Source organism: Brassica napus, chromosome A9, assembly GCF_020379485.1.
Source record: "Brassica napus cultivar Da-Ae chromosome A9, Da-Ae, whole genome shotgun sequence".
Lineage (NCBI taxonomy): Eukaryota > Viridiplantae > Streptophyta > Magnoliopsida > Brassicales > Brassicaceae > Brassica > Brassica napus.
In genome coordinates, this window is record NC_063442.1 from 35,600,478 (window position 1) to 35,618,886 (window position 18,409).

The 18,409-nt window shown below is 37.4% G+C and overlaps 4 protein-coding genes across 5 annotated transcripts; 2 read left to right on the forward strand and 2 right to left on the reverse strand.

Annotated features, from left to right (window-relative positions):
• The first annotated feature begins 2,226 nt into the window (after nucleotides 1–2,226).
• LOC106368068 (cytochrome P450 94B3-like) lies at nucleotides 2,227–4,711 on the forward strand. The gene is made up of 2 exons (XM_048741191.1): nucleotides 2,227–2,748; nucleotides 3,552–4,711. The coding sequence occupies exons 1-2, from the start codon at nucleotides 2,300–2,302 to the stop codon at nucleotides 4,582–4,584; spliced, it is 1,482 nt and encodes a 493-aa protein (XP_048597148.1). The 5' UTR covers nucleotides 2,227–2,299; the 3' UTR covers nucleotides 4,585–4,711.
• A 1,134-nt stretch (nucleotides 4,712–5,845) lies between these two features.
• LOC106368067 (exocyst complex component SEC15A) lies at nucleotides 5,846–8,838 on the forward strand. The gene is made up of 2 exons (XM_048741193.1): nucleotides 5,846–6,084; nucleotides 6,273–8,838. The coding sequence occupies exon 2, from the start codon at nucleotides 6,277–6,279 to the stop codon at nucleotides 8,644–8,646; it is 2,370 nt and encodes a 789-aa protein (XP_048597150.1). The 5' UTR covers nucleotides 5,846–6,084; nucleotides 6,273–6,276; the 3' UTR covers nucleotides 8,647–8,838.
• Nucleotides 8,839–9,825: 987 nt separating this feature from the next.
• Nucleotides 9,826–14,527, reverse strand: LOC106368065 (calmodulin-interacting protein 111). The gene is made up of 10 exons (XM_013807946.3): nucleotides 14,121–14,527; nucleotides 13,347–13,490; nucleotides 12,493–13,265; nucleotides 12,202–12,406; nucleotides 11,913–12,120; nucleotides 10,913–11,830; nucleotides 10,743–10,823; nucleotides 10,478–10,668; nucleotides 10,203–10,396; nucleotides 9,826–10,008 (listed from the first exon to the last, which is right to left on the reverse strand). Exons 1-10 carry the CDS (start codon nucleotides 14,415–14,417, stop codon nucleotides 9,957–9,959), a joined length of 3,063 nt encoding a protein of 1,020 aa, XP_013663400.2. The 5' UTR covers nucleotides 14,418–14,527; the 3' UTR covers nucleotides 9,826–9,956.
• Nucleotides 14,528–15,363: 836 nt separating this feature from the next.
• On the reverse strand, nucleotides 15,364–17,807 carry LOC106364940 (fatty acyl-CoA reductase 6, chloroplastic). 2 transcript variants are annotated; one of them, XM_013804417.3, is made up of 8 exons: nucleotides 17,415–17,804; nucleotides 17,224–17,327; nucleotides 16,932–17,131; nucleotides 16,746–16,846; nucleotides 16,498–16,669; nucleotides 16,264–16,425; nucleotides 15,696–16,166; nucleotides 15,364–15,618 (listed from the first exon to the last, which is right to left on the reverse strand). In XM_013804417.3, exons 1-8 carry the CDS (start codon nucleotides 17,713–17,715, stop codon nucleotides 15,459–15,461), a joined length of 1,671 nt encoding a protein of 556 aa, XP_013659871.2. In that variant the 5' UTR covers nucleotides 17,716–17,804; the 3' UTR covers nucleotides 15,364–15,458. The 2 variants fall into 2 exon arrangements, with proteins under 2 accessions (XP_013659871.2, XP_048597151.1); XM_048741194.1 differs by having other exon boundaries at nucleotides 17,224–17,807.
• Nucleotides 17,808–18,409: the final 602 nt, after the last annotated feature.

An 18,409-nucleotide genomic window follows, 5' to 3' on the forward strand; every position in this document is an offset into this window, starting at 1 on the left:
AAGATTCAAGAAAGGTTCACAATGTGCACGTCGTTACATATGCCTAAGATCATTACGTTAACAAAATTAGTAACATTTTTCGTTTTCTTTCCTGGACCATAACATTCGATCGGCTCCATATAGGTAGAACTGATTTGTTTTAATTATGATTCAATTTTAGTTTATATCCATTCAAACCGAAATGAAATTAACTTAAACATACAATCTGATTGTATTTAGTTCCTTTTTGTTGGGTATAACACAACAAATGATTAGTTTATGGAGCTGTTAAAATACCGTAACCAGAACTGTTGATGAATTGGTCAAAGATTAAGCACACGAGACTACAACTTTAAATTAATATATATAATTGTTTTCACTAAAAGAAACAAGTATATTATTTCAAAAGTGTTCAAAAAGAGAATTGCTTTTATAAATAATGAAGTTTGACTAATACATATACAATGCACGTAGATCAATCATAGATAACATATTCATAAGGATTTGTATGATCAAAAGTTATGAATTCTATATATTGTTTTCATCAAAGCAACTACGCACCCTACTTTTCTCGTTGTATGTTTTCTTTTTGCTTCTCTTTTCCATCGATAATAATAAGACACATAACAACTTCTAGCTTTAAAATTTAAAATGTGAACGTTTCTCTAGCAAACACATTTCCATATATTGTAGAAAAATGTGTATGTTCTTGAGTTTTTTCTCCATCTTTATATAACATATTATCATCCTTTAATTCGAAGAATTAGATCTTTGTTATTTGTCTGTGCCCATAACAAGTTATGGTATTTATTTTTATTTTTTGAACAACAACAAGTTATGGTATATCAGCTCCTATATGACTATATTTTGATTCTGTATCTTCAAGAACATAAATATCTAGTGGTATGTACCCATTTAAGGTACCACTTGATTTTTATTTCTAAAGAAATCAAGTCTCAAACTAGATAGATTAAAGTTGTTAAATTTATTTACAATTGAGTTGTGAGATATTGATCGTCAACTTTAGTTTTGATTTTGGAATGATCTACAAACTTATTGAAATATCTAATGGATGTATTGAGATATTGACATGAGTTGTGAGATATTGATCGTCAACTTTAGTTCTGATGTTGGAATTATCTACGAATTTCTTGAAATATCTAATGAATGTATTGGGATATTGACATGTAACGTAAAGGTTATGAGATTATAGAATAGAAAGATGCATGCGTGTGTTAAGAAAACACTGCAAAAGCAAAATCACAACCTATAAAAATATGTATTATGGAAACCAAATTTTCCATGTCTTGGTTGTAACATCATATCCTTTACTACTGCATATGATCAATAGAAAAAAGCACAAAAAGTGTTTGGTCAAAGAATACATTCGAGAAAACATAAATTTCTGAGAATAACATAAACATACATGACTCTTTTAAGTGTCCAATCATTTAGGAAACCTTGTCGACCTTATCTTTCAAATAATTGAAGTAGATCGTTTAAGGGTTGGACGTAATGTATATCTATCTACTTGTTAGCCTATTCTTTTTCCCTTTGGTTTAGCTAAATTTATAGAGATGTAAGAAAGAAAAATTTCGTCAGTAAACTCTATATATTCAAATATTATTGTATATAGATGGATTACAGCTTATGAAATAAAAATATTTACTATGGACAAAATTTATAACAAAGAGTTTGGCAAGCATAAACAACTAGCTTGCACTGTTATTGTTACTCGTATGTAGAATTGCAGTGTGTGACTATTATCATCTATGGTTTTGTATGATGTGAATGTTTTGGGAGTTTTCCCCTAGATGTTACACTCAACCTCAAGTCAAAAAGGACAATTCCACGGGAAGACTCAAGGTGATGGCAACAATCTAATTAAAACCTATGTATAGAGCCCCAATCCCATTACTTCCTCTCAAATTAAGGGACCAAAATAAAGCACATAATGATATAAGGTTGCTTTTACAACAAGTAACTCAAGATCTCTCTTGAACAAACCTCCTCTAATCATTTAAGTATCACAGACAGCCAAATCACAGGCATGGGAACCTCAACCAATAAATATGGGCTCTCTTGTACTCAATACTGTGCTTATATTGAGTACCAAATTTATATGGGCTCAAAATGTAAGTTGTACAAAAATAAATCCAATAAACCAGCTATTTTGAGCCCTAAAGTAATACTATTACTGTAATAGTATTACAAATGAGTTTTTTCTTCTTCGGCTGCTGTTTCACTTTGACTAATACTCACCCACCAGTAACACTTGCAAAAGGAAGAAACAAAAGTGAAATAGAAGAGGACAGACAACATGGAGCTTTTCATCATCTTCATCTTCGTCCCTATCTTCATCTTCTTCATCATCCCAAGACAATCTTCTTCAGACACAGGTTTCAAGTCGTACCCTATTGTCGGAAGCATACCTGGACTTGTGAAAAACCGTCACCGTTTCCTCGACTGGACTGTAGAGACTCTGTCTCGATGCCCGACACAGACGGCGGTTTTCCGGCGACCAGGGAAGCAACAGTTCGTCATGACGGCGAATCCTGCCAACGTAGAGTACATGCTCAAGACGAAGTTCGATAATTTCCCTAAAGGAGAGCGGTTCATCGAGATTCTTGAGGATTTTCTCGGCCGCGGGATTTTCAACTCCGAGGGCGAGATGTGGTGGAAACAGAGGAAGACGGCGCGCCACGAGTTCAGTACTAAGTCTCTTCGTGACTTCGTCATGACAAACGTCACACTCGAAATCAACACCAGGTATATTTTTACATATATACACTAATTATTGTTTTTTCCACAGGCATTGGCTTTAGGATTGGGTTTTCCGATTTAACCTCTTAACTTCCTTATTTTAGTTGTCTAGATTGATTAATAACATTTGGGATTCATATATAATTTGTAACTTATACCAAAACACATTTTGTTGCTACATTTGTTTTGGATTCAGGTCATTTCAGTTCGGCTTTGTATATTTTAGATGTTATATCAAAATAAACATATAGTTAAATATTTGTAGTTATTTATTTAAGTCTTAAATACTTAGTTAAGATAATAATAATAATTGAGTTTTGTTAGATCTGTTTTCTAGAGTTTTTTCCCATAGATATTTTGAATTTTTCTTGATATCCATTTAGGTTCGTTAACATTTTATATTCAGATATTATTTTATATCATCCTATAAAAAGTCGACTAGTATTTTCCTAGAAAACTATGGTATATCACTAAATCTCTCCGAAACTATTGCTTCCATCCCCGAAACTAAAGTTTTATACCTATTTCCCTCCAAGTTCATAGCTCGAGACCTTTTTCCCCACATTGATATAGTTCAATATCGGTTTATTGTTTTACCTGAGACTAAACCGAAATTAGGACCAGAAGTAATTTTACGTAGATTCAAAATTTTCGGTTCGAGGTTGCCCAAACCTACCAAAGAGCATGTAATATCTGCATGAGACCATAACCCGTAATAATTATTTCATCTCAAATGCGACCTCTAGGTTTTGCTTATGCTATATATTCACTTTCGTTCTATGATTAGCTGAGATTGTTCTCCGATCCAGGCTTGTTCCGGTGTTAGCAGCTGCAGCGGCCACCGGAAAATTGTTAAACCTGGACGACGTATTAGAAAGATTCACATTCGATAACATATGCAAGTTAGCATTCAACGTCGACTCCGCTTGCCTCGGAGACGACAAAGCCGCCGGTGTAGAGTTCATGAGGGCCTTTGATACGGCGTCCAAGATCATCTCGCAACGGTTTCAATCAGCGTTTTCGTATACATGGAAGATCAAAAAGAAACTAAACATTGGATCAGAGAGACTTCTTAGAGAATCAATCGTGACCGTCCATAAATTCGCAGACGATATCGTGCGTCACAAGATTGATCAAAGTAACAACAACAACAACAAGAACGATGATTTGCTTTCAAGATTCATCAGCACCGAGGAGCTGAACTCGCCGGAGAAACTACGTGACAATGTCATTGGTTTCATCCTCGCGGGACGAGACACAACCTCCTCCGCTTTGAGCTGGTTCTTCTGGTTACTCTCGAAGCATCCACATGTAGAGAACAAGATCAGACAAGAGCTGAACTCGATCCGAGCAAGAACAGGGGAAGCTTATGGGTTTGAAGATCTTAAACTGATGAACTACCTGCACGCAGCGATAACCGAGTCACTAAGGCTGTATCCGCCTATACCGTTAGACACTATGAGTTGTCTTGAGGACAGTGTATTGCCTGATGGGACGTTTGTAGGGAAAGCTTGGGGAATAAGTTATAACGCGTACGCGATGGGGAGGATGGAGAGTATTTGGGGTAAAGATTGTGATCGGTTTGATCCAGAGAGGTGGATTGATGAAACAAATGGTGGGTTTAGAGGTGAGAGTCCTTACAAGTTTCCAGTGTTTCATGCAGGACCAAGGATGTGTTTAGGTAAGGAGATGGCTTATATTCAGATGAAATCTATAGTTTCTGCGGTGCTGGATAGGTTTGTTGTCGAGGTCCCAGGGAAGAATGAGCGTCCTGAGATTTTATTGTCTGTGACGATTAGAATCAAAGGTGGTTTATTTGTTAGGGTACATGAAAGAAGCTGAGTTACTTGTTTGACAAGTTAAACTGTGGTTTTCTCTTTGATGAAACTTTATAAAAATGTGGCTTTATAATCGGTATTCTATAATGTGGACTTTATAATACTGTGGTAATCAATATTCATGCTGAGTATTTCAATATTTGGTTAACAGAAACAGAGGACTATGTCACTTGAAGAACCAATGTTAGTCAGCAGTTTTGCTTCTCTATGGGGATTAATTCATCTACGATCCCTTAAAGAGATGATTAGATTTCTTGAAAATTGTGAATAGAATAAGAAATTTAGTATGGGTTCAAGGAGTAAAATAAAATTTATACTTGTTATACACTGAGCAGAAAGATGAAATGATATTCTCCACCTCTTTCACCTAATGTGACCACAAGACACATAAGAAAGTTATTTTCCTCAAATTTTATGTTCCATTTTAGACCTTAAAACTACAAAATTTTTAATAAGAAAGCTACTATTATGAAATGGTCACTATCAATGTTCTAAAATCAGGTTCATATTACTTAAATCAGTTTTAAACCATTTAAAATTGGTATAATTTGATCTAAATTAATATAAATCTGTTAAATTAAGCAAATGTTAGTGAAAATTCATAAATTGGTCAACTATTTTTTGTATATGTAATTTTTATAATTACACCCAAAAACTAAAATATTTAATACAAATGTAAAACATATAAAAATTAATCAATAGTTTATTAACGTCTAAGCCCCAATTAGATTTGATAATTCATAGTTATTAGTCATCTACGAAACATCTAGGAATTTTTAAGCATATCATTATATCGTAAAAAAAAACAACATAATATCTAGAAACTCAGAAAAAGAAAATATAAATGTTAGTTGCATAAATTAATGAGAAAAGTTATAAATTAGTATAGTGAAATAAAATTGTGTGTTTCACTGAAGTGTAAATATAATAATCGAATCTAAATTTTCATAAAATAATACAATAGTTATAATTTTTTTATAATTTATAATCGAAAATGAATTAATATTGAATTACACTGTAAGAAAATAACTGAAAACATAGAAACTAAATGCTAAATTTATAATAAAAAAATACAATTTAATATCAACTATAGAAATTAATTAAAAATTGATAATTTTTATAATATAAGTAAAATTGATGAAAGTAGATAAAAATAATAATTAAGTGCAACTGCAAATACAGTATCATGAAAATTTGTTTTCATAATTAATAATAAAATAATATTAAAGTCGAAAATGACTTCTTCTTCTTCTTTTTCCAGTTAACCCCACCATTAAATGATCTCTCTCCTTTTTTTTTCCCAAATCAGCGATCCCACACTCAGTCATATTCCCATTTTTTCATTCCGTAGCGGCTGACACGAAGCTATATCTATCTGCCGGCGATCACCGTCGATTGATTTCCACCGTTGGATTCTCTTCTCTCTCTTCTTCTTCTTCTTCGTCATTATCTCCTCTGACTGAACCCTAATTTACAAGTCCCTTTGGGCGTCTTCAAATTCTGGGTATTTTCTTCCTTCTCTCTCATTTTTCTCTCCATCGTTTAGATCTCCAGCTCGATTACGTTGTTGTTTTCGTCGGTGTTTACCGTTTGGAATGCGTCAAGGATCACGCTTGATGATCAGATTGATTTGTTTTACTATTGTTAACCTTTTCGGCTTGTTTCTTCTCTTGAAAATTGCTATTCTGTCAGATTCATGGAGGCCAAACCAAAGAGAAGGATTGTTACAGAGAATGGAGATACAGGGGAGGATTTAGTTCTCGCAACCTTGATCGGAAACGGGGATGATGTGGGTCCTCTCGTTAGGCATGCTTTTGAGATGGGGAGGCCTGAGCCTCTCGTTCATCAGCTCAAGAACGTGGCGAGGAAGAAGGAAGCTGAAATCGAGGATCTTTGCAAGACCCACTACGAAGAGTTCATCGTAGCGGTTGATGAGCTCCGTGGTGTGCTGGTTGATGCTGAGGAGCTTAAGAGTGATCTTGCAACTGACAATTTTCGGTTGCAGGAGGTTGGGAGTGCATTGTTGGTGAAGCTGGAGGAGCTTCTTGAGTCGTATGCTGTTAAGAAGAATGTGACTGAAGCTATCAAAATGTCGAAGATCTGCGTTCAAGCACTGGAGCTGTGTGTTAAATGTAATAGTTACGTCTCTGAAGGCCAGTTTTACCACGCCTTGAAAACCATGGATCTGATTGAGAGGAACTACTTGAAGATTATCCCACTTAAGGTGCTAAAGTTGGCGATAGAGAGAAGAATCCCAGTGATCAAGTCACACATTGAGAAAAAAGTGTGCAGCCAATTTACGGAATGGCTTGCTCACATTAGAAGCTCCTCTAAAAGTATTGGACAGACAGCTATTGGCCTCATCGCCTCAGCTCGCCAGAGGGAAGAGGAAATGCTGGAGCGTCAGAGGAAAGCAGAGGAGCAAAACACAGGTGGATTGGGCGAATTGGCATACACACTAGATGTTGAAGACTCCGAACAAGATTCTGTTTTGAAGTTTGATCTCACACCTCTCTATCGAGCATATCACATCCACACTATTCTTGGAGTCCCGGAACGGTTCCGTGACTATTACTACAGTAACCGCCAACTACAGCTCGATTCAGATCTGGAGATCTCTTATGGACAGCCGTTTGTGGAATCATACCAAACGTTCCTAGCTCAGATTGCAGGATACTTCATCGTGGAGGATCGTGTGATTAGAACAGCTGGAGATTTCTTATTGGCAGATCAAGTTGAGACGATGTGGGAAACAGCAATTGCCAAAATAGTATTGGTATTGGAGAATCAGTTTGCGAGAATGGATTCGCCTACTCATCTCCTTTTGGTGAAAGACTATGTAACCCTCCTTGGCGCAACGCTTAGACAGTACGGTTATGAAGTTGGTCCAGTTCTTGACGCCCTTGACAAGAGCCGAGATAAGTACCACGAGCTTCTTCTCGAAGAGTGTCGAAAGCAAATCGTGACTGCTATCTCAGAGGACAGTTATCAGCAGATGGTAATCAGAAAGGAAGCTGACTACGAAAACAACGTCTTGTCGTTTAATCTTCAGACCTCAGAGATCATGCCGGCTTTCACATACATTGCTCCCTTCTCTTCTATGGTTCCTGATGTTTGCCGCATCATCAGATCATACATTAAAGGATCTGTGGATTACTTGTCCTATGGTGTCAACACCAACTTCTTCAGTGTTCTGAGGAAGTACCTTGACAAAATCTTGATCGACGTGTTGAACGAAGTTATCCTCGAGACGATTAACAACAACTCCATCGGAGTAGCTCAAGCTATGCAGATTGCAGCGAACATATCATTCCTCGAGAAGGCATGTGACTATTTCCTCCGCCACGCAGCTCAGCTTTGCGGCATCCCGAGCCGTTCAGTTGAAAAGCCTCAAGCGAGTTTGGCTGCAAAGGTCGTACTCAAAACGTCGAGAGACGAGGCCTATCACGCGTTGCTGAACGTGGTGAACACCAAGTTAGACGAGTTCATGAAGCTTCCGGAAAACATTAACTGGATTACAGAGGAGATGCCACAAGGCCCTCACGAGTACATGAACGAGGTCGTTATATACCTCGAGACTGTTATGTCCACTGCACAACAGATCCTCCCAACGGATGCTTTGTACAAAGTTGGAGTTGGGGCAATCGAGCACATCTCAAACTCCATCGTCTCTACGTTCCTAAGCGATAGCATCAAGAGATTCAACGCCAATGCGGTCTCTGCTATTAACCATGATCTGAGAGTCATAGAAAACTTTGCTGATGAGAGGTATCATTCAACGGGGTTAGACGAGGTGTACAAAGAAGGAAGCTTTAGAAGCTATCTGGTTGAAGTGAGGCAGCTGATAAACTTGTTGTCGAGTAGCCAGCCTGAGAACTTCATGAACCCGGTGATTAGGGAGAGGAACTACAACACCTTGGATTACAAGAAAGTGGCTACGATCTGCGACAAGTTTAAGGATTCTCCTGACGGGATATTCGGAAGTCTCGCAAATAGAAACACGAAGCTTACGGCTAAGAAGAAGTCCATGGATATGCTCAAGAAGAGACTCAAGGAATTTAACTGATGCTATATAAGTAAGCATTACTGCTGCACTAATAAGACCAAACCTTCCCACTCACATCATCATCATCACCATTTAGTTTCACTATTCCCTTAATTTGCCTGTTTCTGGTTAGCCTCTAGTTTGTTTTCTTTTGATGTCTTCATTATGTTCTTTGACGAACCATTTTATTAATCAATTTCAGTTTTGTCCTAATTGACAAATCTTCTACATGGCTTCTTGCTCAATCTTCGACTCTTTGTATGATTGATCTTGTGAAGGAGTCAATAGTCTATAAGTGAAAAACTTCTAGCTTTAGTATCTAATTTGACAAAAAAAAATTAAGTTGCAACCTTTGTTACTACATTGACTCCAGCACAGGGGATTGGAGGGTATTTTCTGTGATGAGTTATGCAATAGAAGAATGTGTTGTGTGGACAGAAGTTTCTTTTGTCTTCTAATTTGCCATATCCAAAACGTGAACACGTCTCTCATTTCGACATGGAGAATCTTGCATGCCTCTCCTACATTCACATCTTCAGTAAGAACAAGAGTAGCATGATTGGTGCATCGTCGCAACAACAAAAAGACCCTGAGCAGCAATGGCAGAGCTCACAGAAGACTCTCTAAACCCATTCTTGATTCTATCCAACTATAAAGCCACTCTTAAGAAATTAAAGAGCATGAGGCCTGTGTTGGGTGGTTGAGTTATCTCTCCTTCACTTGGTTTTATATGTAGTGTCTTGGATTCTAGGTTGTGTCCTGGCCTTTTTAAAGTAAGGTTTCCATTTCATGAAATACTCTCGGATTATCAAACTGTGTATGCTACTGTATTCTAAACCCTTTTTCAGTCATGCGGATGGAACTTGATGTTCAAAGGTTCTTACAGCAGCAGTTCGACTTCCAGCATTTTCCTATTTCATATCTTCGCCTTGCAGCTCATCGTGTTGCTAACCAGTATGGACTAGCTACACCGGTTCAAGACAGTGCTGCTGTGGATGGCAATGAGAACATAATCCTTGTGACAAAAACAGCGGCTACACAATCGGAATATCAGCACATGAAAGTTTCCATCAAGAGCCGACCTTCTAAAGTGTACCTGAGTGTTACATGTCCATAATGTTGGCTACTGAGATATCAATGCACGAGATACGAATCAGTCTTCGATGTCTTTTATATACGTTGATTCTTCCAAACTCGTGAGACGCGACAAAAAAATGTATTGACTTAAATAGACAAAAAATGTTACAGGTACTATTATATAATAACACTGCTTCCAACTGTTTTTTTCTGAGCAATACACACAGGCAAGATGAGATTGACAAAACCCTCGTTTACGAACCAATTTGGCGGCCAAGGAACATCACAATCGATTTCAATGGCGTCCTGAAAAACAATAACACCAATGCTTGTGACAAGTGCCAGGAATACTAGTAGTCTAGTATTGACATTAGATAAGGATACCAAAAGGGAAAGTATCCGTAAGAGAGATGATACCGAGTGTCCATGGAGTTGCAAGATAAATGAGTAACTTTCAAACTGCCAATGTAGTGAACAGATTAGATATAGAGATTGCTTACCATAGAGGAAATAACGGTCTTTGGTTTATGATTCCTTGCTGTTCAGCCTCCTCATTGTCTCTTTGTGGATCTGTGTGGACAAGTCTTTGGAATTTTTCAGACAGTGCTTTGTAAGACTGAATGTCTGTTGGTTCCACTTGGCTGATCGCTGCTTTTAAATGCCGCATGCTTATTTCTTCTGCTTCAAGACTCTCCTGATTGATTAAAAACAACTTGAGACACCACCGCTGCTAACAAGAAGAGAAGAAGACGAAGAAGCTGGAGAAGAAGCTAACCTCGAGTGCGGCAATAGCTGCTTCTCTACATATCAATGATATGTCAGCTCCTGTGTACCCTTTGGTAACTGAAGCGAGCTCTTTTAAACAAATATCAGAGCTGCAAGGAATTTTCCGCAGATGGATTTTGAGTATTGCTTCACGATCAGCTTCATTTGGAGGTCCCACATATAGCAACCGGTCAAAGCGTCCTTCAACGTTATATAAACATATTCAATGTCACAAAACGAACTTCCATAATTGTTTGAGAAAATCAAAAACCAACCAGGTCTTAGAAGAGCAGAATCGATCTTGTCAGGCCGATTTGTGGCAGCAATAACAGTAACACCAACTCTTTGATGCAGACCTGAGTTTTGAAAATCAAGCAATAATAATTTAAGCTTTTAGAACCTTTTAGCTAAAACAATCCCAAAGGTTTGATGTGATGTTACTAACCATCAAGCTCCACAAGAAGTTGGCTCATAACTCTATCTGAAACCGAAACACCATCATTCTCTTTCCCTCTAATGGATGCAAGACTATCAATCTCATCGAAAAAGATAATCGAAGGAGCATTTGCTCTTGCCTTTGCGAAAAGTGACCTCACAGCCTTCTCTGATTCACCAACCCATTTGCTGAACAGCTCTGGACCTTTGACTGCAAGGAAATTTAGCCTAGCTTCAGAAGCTACCGCACGTGCCATAAGAGTCTTGCTACATCCAGGAGGACCAAACATCAGTATCCCACTTGGTGGCCTTGTTCCTATCCTCTTGAATGCGTCTTGATGTTTTTGAGGCCATTCTACCGCTTCCATTAGTTGATTTTTTACCTCCTTCTGGCCACCAACATCTTCCCAGTTAACTTTAGGAACCTCTAAAATCACCTCACGCATGGCACTAGGTCTGATTTTGATCTTTGCTTTTTCAAAATCTTCAAACCCTACACTCAAGGCATGTTCTTTTTCTTTGCTAAGAATCTGTTCAGAACAAGAGTTGCCACTGTTTTCAAAATTGTCTGCCACTACGGAGACATGACGTGCCGCTGAAGTCGAGGGTGAAACTGTGAGACATGACGATGCAGAATCCGAACCATCAGATGACACGTCTGCCATATCTGTAGAGGACTCAGAACCTCTACACTCAGAAGCAGTAACAGGTGTTTCTTCAAGAGGTGAATTGCTAGATGAACTTTCCTGATCAAGATGCTTTCTTAAACAGACAAAGGCTGCCTCACAACACAGCGCAGCTAGATCTGCACCTACAAAACCATGAGTTCCCACAGCTAGTTGTTCAAGCTGCGTGTCTGAAAGTGAATGCTGCATCCCACTGAGAATTGTCTGAAGTATATCTAACCGTTGTGCAGAAGATGGCACACCTATATCAAATATTCGAACGAGTATTAAAGAGCAAGAATCAGAGCTATATAGAGGATGGTAACAACAAGGTCTCCGTCTTACCAATTTCAATTTCCCTGTCAAGTCTCCCCGGTCGTCTAAGGGCAGGCTCAATGCTGTTAGGCCTATTGGTTGCAGCAACTACAACGACGCCATCACTCCTACTTATCCCATCCATTAAATTCAGTAATGTAGCTACCATCCTCTGAGATAACTCTTCTCCTCCTTCCTCCCTTGCAGGGGCTATTGCATCCAAGTCGTCAATGAACACCTTCACAAGAAACAAGTGAGATTATCAAAAGATCTCAATAAATTTAGTTATATTATAATATAGAAGGTGCAAAATTCTAACCACGGCAGGTGTAGCATTGCTAGCAGATCTGAAAACCTCTTCTAGAGCTTTCTCGCTTTCACCCACAAACTGCCTTATAATCTCAGCTCCGTTCACAGAGAAAAAGTTGACACCACAATCACGGGCAAAAGACCGAGCTAAAGTTGTCTTTCCTGTGCCTGGAGGTCCGTGAATAAGCACTCCCTTTGTAGGTCGCAAACCAAGACTAAAATCATCATGACAGTTATAAACACATCAACATATTAAAATTAAAACAAAAGTCTAATAAGCTCAAATTACTGCAACACATACCTTGATAAGGAACTTTTTGTGGACGAGGAAACAACTATGTCCCTTAAAATTGCGTATTCTTTAGAAAGACCACCTAACTTTGAGATTTCACATCCCACGTTTTCTTCCCCATCATCGTCATCAAACTGCAGATCTTGCACAGATGCTAACGCCAGTGTGTGATGGAGGTATACTTTAGTTTCCCGGTTTATCACAAAAGCATGGTTTCTATTGGAGGTATCAGATGGCTTTTTGTTACCCCTCTTGACACAGAATATACAAGTTTCCGTGAGAATTGGTACAGCAACAAAGTTCCCATATAGGAGGCTACAAGGGTATAACCACGACGCTGCACAAATCTGCAAAAGCTTCTTCGAACTCTCGTTGCTCAAGACCTCTCTTAGATCAACCAAACTTTCAGATGAAAGCTGCTGCTTAATACTCAAAACAGAGTCGTCCCCTTTTATTGATGAAGCCGGAGAGCTAGGCTTTTGAAAGTTTGACGGTGTCTTAGGTGTTGAGTTCCCGTTTCCGTTCTGCTCATGAGAACTTTCACACGCAAGCTTCTCTGGTGGTAACATATTCTTAAAGGGAGTCAACTCGAGACACAACTCTTTGCAGGCAAGCAGAGAAAGATCATTCACATCATTTTCATGCCCTCCACCATTAACATTGAATTGATCACTTAAAGAAGAAGGTCTACCAACAGGATAAACGAAAACAGTCCTCCCTGCAACAGGACAACCAAGTCCATAGCGAAGATTCATTGAAACACGAACACCATCTTTCAAAACCTGCAAGAAGTTAGGTTAGGTTAAAATTCAATACTCACTGAAGAAAAGATCAGAACTGTAAAAAAGAAAGATTCTTGAGACCTTTGAAGAAGGTAAAACGGTGGCAAGAACAAAATAGTTCCCTGGTTCATCATCATCAGCAATCCTACTCTCGCATTCAACTCCATATTCAGCTTTAATCGAGCTGAGAGGGAAGCTGTGACTTTCTGTGCAAGCAAGTGATACCTATCATTGAAAATTCGATTTCTTTCAAATTAGTATTATGAAACTAACAAAGAATCAAACTTTGCAGCATCTGAATGTTAACTTAGTATGAAAAAAGCTTCACGTAAGCTCTAAACCTAAAGAAAAGAATCAAACTTTGCAGCATCTCAATGTCAACATAGTATGAAAAAACTTCACTTTAAGCTCTAAAGCTCAAAAAGAATCAAACTTTGCAGCATCTGAATGTTAATTTGGTACGATAAAAGCTTCAATTTAAGTTCTCAAGCTTCACTTTAAGCTCTAAAGCTCAAAAAGAATCAAACTTTGCAGCATCTGAATGTTAATTTGGTACGATAAAAGCTTCAATTTAAGTTCTCAAGCTTCACTTTAAGCTCTAAAGCTCAAAAAGAATCAAACTTTGCAGCATCTGAATGTTAATTTGGTACGATAAAAGCTTCAATTTAAGCTCTCAAGCTTCACTTTAAGCTCTAAAGCTCAAAAAGAATCAAACTTTGCAGCATCTGAATGTTAATTTGGTACGATAAAAGCTTCAATTTAAGATCTAAAGCTTCACTCTAAGCTCTAAAGCTCAAAAAGAATCAAACTTTGGAGCATTTGAATGTTAGTTTGGTAAAAAAAGCTTCGCTTTACCGATACAGTGGAGCCAGGGATGATAGAAGCAGCGACCATTGAAGTTTCCGACAGCCAAATCTTGGACCCTCTGATGGACTCGGGTGCTACATCGCTTACTCTTCCGATGATTGCTGATTTTCCGAGAAGACAAGGAAACGCAGCGGAAGCTTTTACGATACCTCGCCTGAGCTCCTCTTCGTTGATGTAATCTGCAGCTAGACTCGGTGTTGAAGACGTCGGAGTTCGTGGGGAAGCAGGCGGTTCTGAATTGGATAGCCGTGATGGAGTCCTCGGCTGCTTCTTCTTCGAAGGCATTTGTAGTTTTTTTTGTTCAACCAACAACGATATGAAGTTACAATGACAAAGAGAGAAACCACCGGCGATTGTCGCCGGAGAGTAGAGATAAAGAGACAAAACCTTAAATTTCTCAACTTTAGGGTTTAATTACAGTGACTTTGGTTTGGGTCATTAACCAACCGAAGCTCATATGTTTGACTCAATGAGCCCAAGCCCATGTATATTAGGATTTTTTTTAGTTACTACGGTTGCAAGTCACAAAGCTATTATTTCATTATCGATTTGGTTCCGGTTCGGTTCTTCTGAACTTTTGGTTTAGGATCCGTTTGGATAGTTCAAAAAATTGGTTGGGTTCTGATTCGGTTATTTTAATTTCCAGTTCGATTTGGTTAACAAAATTGAGAAGCTAGCTTATATCCGAAGTAATTTTGGATCTCATTCTATTCAGGTTCGTTTATTTTAGTTTTGTGGGTTAAAATCAAAATTTTAAGGTTTTCGGATCAAATATCAAAATTTTTAGGTTTTCAGATAAAATTTTGATAATTTTAAATATTTCAAATAAAAAGTATTCTAGTAATATGATTTTTGAGTATTTCGACTTATATATAATATTTTAAAATTTATTTGATTATTTTGAAACTAAATATAGTTAATATTTATAAATATATATAACATATATTATTGAAATTTAGATACCCATTCAATTCTTGGTTTGGTTTCAGTTAGATTCTAATTTGGTTTCAATTTTTTGTTCTATAAATATAAGATTCACTAGTATACTATCCAAATCCGAACCAAATCTTGTCTTTTGATTTGGTTTGGTTTAATTTTTTGGTTCTGAATAAATGTGTCCAGGTATATTCAAAGCTATAGAATTATTGAAGAGTTTATCTATTTAAATCTTAAAATATCTACGACCCTGTCGACCCACGATAGTCGGTAGGACTAGACGGCAATAAGATTAGAGAGACAAACAAACAACATTTGGTTGTAGGCTACAGTTACACTCAAATCTTAAAATAGGTGAACTCAAGCACTTGTAATATTTAATCACTCTCTTTAACGGGATCTTTCCTTAAAGAGTTCCCTCTTGAGACCTGGAAGATGAACATTCACAATGTAATGCTCCCAGTCAATGCCACTGATATCGAACTCAAACATCTTTCCCTCCTCCACTGACAGCTCCTGAATAAGTCTCTTTGTATTGGTGTCGTCAAACCTAGGATATTGACTAAGAGTCAATAATCTGATAGCATTTGGCTTAATAAAAGAAAAAGTCCAAGTGATATTATTTACCGAGCTTGAAAGAACGTGTAAGGCTCATATGTTCTTGCCAAGGACACAAAATAGTCCAGCCTCCTCTTTCCCTTCATGCTCAATGCGGTATGTGACTCTGCATCCCCTCTTTCATTCTTAACCTTTCTTTCATGTTTTGCTATTCTGTTGAACGCAGAGGAAGTGAAACCCTCTAAGGAACTGTGGAATTTCATACGCTCTAGCTCCATAAATGTTTCTGTAAATGGAGAGTCACACAGATGTTGATGAGAGAGGTCCATCAACTCGCCAGCTCGCAGGGGGCTCGCATGAGATGAAGAAGTGACATTGTAAACTTTGAGCTCGGAGACACCACGACTGTGTTTTGCCATGGCTGCTATTGTGGCGTTAACAACCATATCAACAGGTATAATGTCCATTAAAGATTTATAATCTCCCCAGAAGTCAGAAATTTGGCCTTTGCCATAGGCCAAGATAATTGGATCACTCATCCTGTTTTTGTCAAAACCAAATGAAAATATGAATTGAGAAGTAGCCAGAATCTAATCTAATCCTCTTTTTTTTTATTTAACAAATAAAAATATTTAACCTTATTCCTTGGAGCCAGCCAGGGAAAGGTTCCTTGTAAGAGCTTTCTATAACACTAGGCCTTATGATCACCACAGGCAGATCTCCTCTTTGGTTGTGGATTACAGACTCACCCATAGCTTTTGTGAAAGTGTAAGTGTTTTCCCAGCCATAGTGTTGAGCTCTAAGATATTGATTCAGATTCAGTATATAAGAATATGCAAAGAGTTAAATAAATTTTCTCCTTCATCCTCACCTTTTCATACCAAGTTCTTTCAGTTTCTTGATTTCTTCACTGCCATGTAACTTTCTTACCGCTTCTGAAGCTAGTTTCAGCTCGGATTCGATGTTCAAGTCAGAAGTTATGTTTTCTCCAATGCAGAGAGGAGTCTCTAGTATTGTTCCCTCTTTCTTACCAGTCACATAAGCTATATATAATACAAAAACCAAAACAAAGAAAATAGTTTTCGTTAACTTCTTTTACATGAAAACACAAACTCATACCAGTTGAAAAGTGGAGAAATAATTTCAGATTCTTGCAGCCCTTGCCAAAGCTTAACAGCCGACCAGGTCCAAGAGCGTTGACATTCAAAGCAAAGTCGTACCTGTATCAGTGTTCTTGAGCTATAAGCAAATTGTTTGTTTGTAATTAAGAAAAAAAAAAAAGAAAGTAGAAACATAGTAAAACACCTATCGTCAAATGTCGTGCGACCAGCACAGCTTATAATGACATCAATCTCACCACTAATCTTGGCTGCTGTTACAGGTTCGATCCCGAGATTGTCTTCTCCAATGTCTCCAGTTACTGGAATCAACTTACTTTTCATAAAGGCTTCGTAAGAGCTCCCGTGCATTTTTTTCAAAAGCTTGAACAGATCCGAGCTTATGATCTGTGTGTAACAGAGGGACACAGAATTGGAGAAATGAAAAAAAAGAAGAAAAAGAGTAGCGTAGAACGCAAGGATGTGATTGAAAACAAAACCTCATCATAGAGTCTCCTGTTGGCCGATTCTTGATCTGCGGATTTGATCAGAAGGAAGATCTTCCCAATCTCAGGACTTACCCTCAGTAATTTCTCAATCAACACTGCAACAAAAAATAAAAATAAAAACATCAGTCCGAAAATCAGTTTACTTGGACAACAAGAAAACCCTGTTTTAGGTTTTGTCTTACCTTTACCAAGAAACCCAAATGCACCGGTAACGAGATAGTTTTTTCCTTTTAAGAAACGTAAAATTTCAACTCCGTCACTGACACTACTTGTTTCTGTCTCAGGCATCTCAAACAGAGTCACAGCTTTCAATGACGTTTCACGATAACAGCAAGACGTTTGGACTCTACGTGTCGTCGACTGTGGCAAGCGTCGAGCCAAGAAGTGGTTGAGTTTGCCAGGGAAAGAAGAGATGAAGCTTACAGTTACAGCATCCAATTTGACAGCGTTGCTTGTTGCGAGGACATTTGTTGTGATTGCCATGTTTAGTAGTTATCAACTTAAAAAGAAGAAAAAGGTGTGAAGCTTTTAGTTTTGTTTTTGGTTTTGGAAGGCTTTTGTGTAAGAGAATATATATAGACAAATTACTAAGGAATGAATGCGGTTAGAGCATCCACATTGTTTAACTTTCTCCATCACAGTTTCTTATGCATTTATATCCCTTATGATCCGTTTCATAATAGATGAAGTTTTGGTTCTTTGCGCACCTATTAAGAAATTACTTTTTCTAAACAAAAAAGTCACTGAAATATAATTTAAAACTAATTATTTAATTATAAACAGAAATAGTAAAAACATAGTTGGCTACACAGTTTTTGATAAAGTTAAAACTATTTCGGTATCTAGAAACATAATATATTGTGAAACAACAACAATTGCCTAAAACATCATCTATATTGAAAGGGGAGAGTATTTTTAATAGAAAAATTACAACATTTGAGATAGTCATATGTCATTATCACAATAATTCTTAAAATCCTTAGAAAAATATGTTGTTTCATCTAAATATATAATAATTTTTTTATTAAACTAAACATAAATTAATTATTAATGTTTTTCATTCTTTCCGTAAATAAAATTATGAAATTGCCTAATGCGGCTAAAGTATATATGACAATTAATTATTTTCAATAATAACTTTTTTATAAAAAAATATTATATCCTCTATCATTTTTTT

Coding starts and splice junctions, on each gene's coding strand:
- LOC106368068 (XM_048741191.1), top strand. CDS start 2,300: ATGGAGCTTTTCATCATCTTCATCTTCGTCCCTATCTTCATCTTCTTC. Junction 2,749..3,551: donor ACACTCGAAATCAACACCAG/GTATATTTTTAC, acceptor TCTCCGATCCAG/GCTTGTTCCGGTGTTAGCAG.
- LOC106368067 (XM_048741193.1), top strand. CDS start 6,277: ATGGAGGCCAAACCAAAGAGAAGGATTGTTACAGAGAATGGAGATACA.
- LOC106368065 (XM_013807946.3), bottom strand. CDS start 14,417: ATGCCTTCGAAGAAGAAGCAGCCGAGGACTCCATCACGGCTATCCAAT. Junction 10,824..10,912: donor ACTTCTTGTGGAGCTTGATG/GTTAGTAACATC, acceptor TTCAAAACTCAG/GTCTGCATCAAAGAGTTGGT. Junction 10,009..10,202: donor AGACCGTTATTTCCTCTATG/GTAAGCAATCTC, acceptor ATTGTTTTTCAG/GACGCCATTGAAATCGATTG.
- LOC106364940 (XM_048741194.1), bottom strand. CDS start 17,715: ATGGCAATCACAACAAATGTCCTCGCAACAAGCAACGCTGTCAAATTG. Junction 16,426..16,497: donor AAAGAACTTGGTATGAAAAG/GTGAGGATGAAG, acceptor TCAATATCTTAG/AGCTCAACACTATGGCTGGG. Junction 15,619..15,695: donor TACACGTTCTTTCAAGCTCG/GTAAATAATATC, acceptor TCAATATCCTAG/GTTTGACGACACCAATACAA.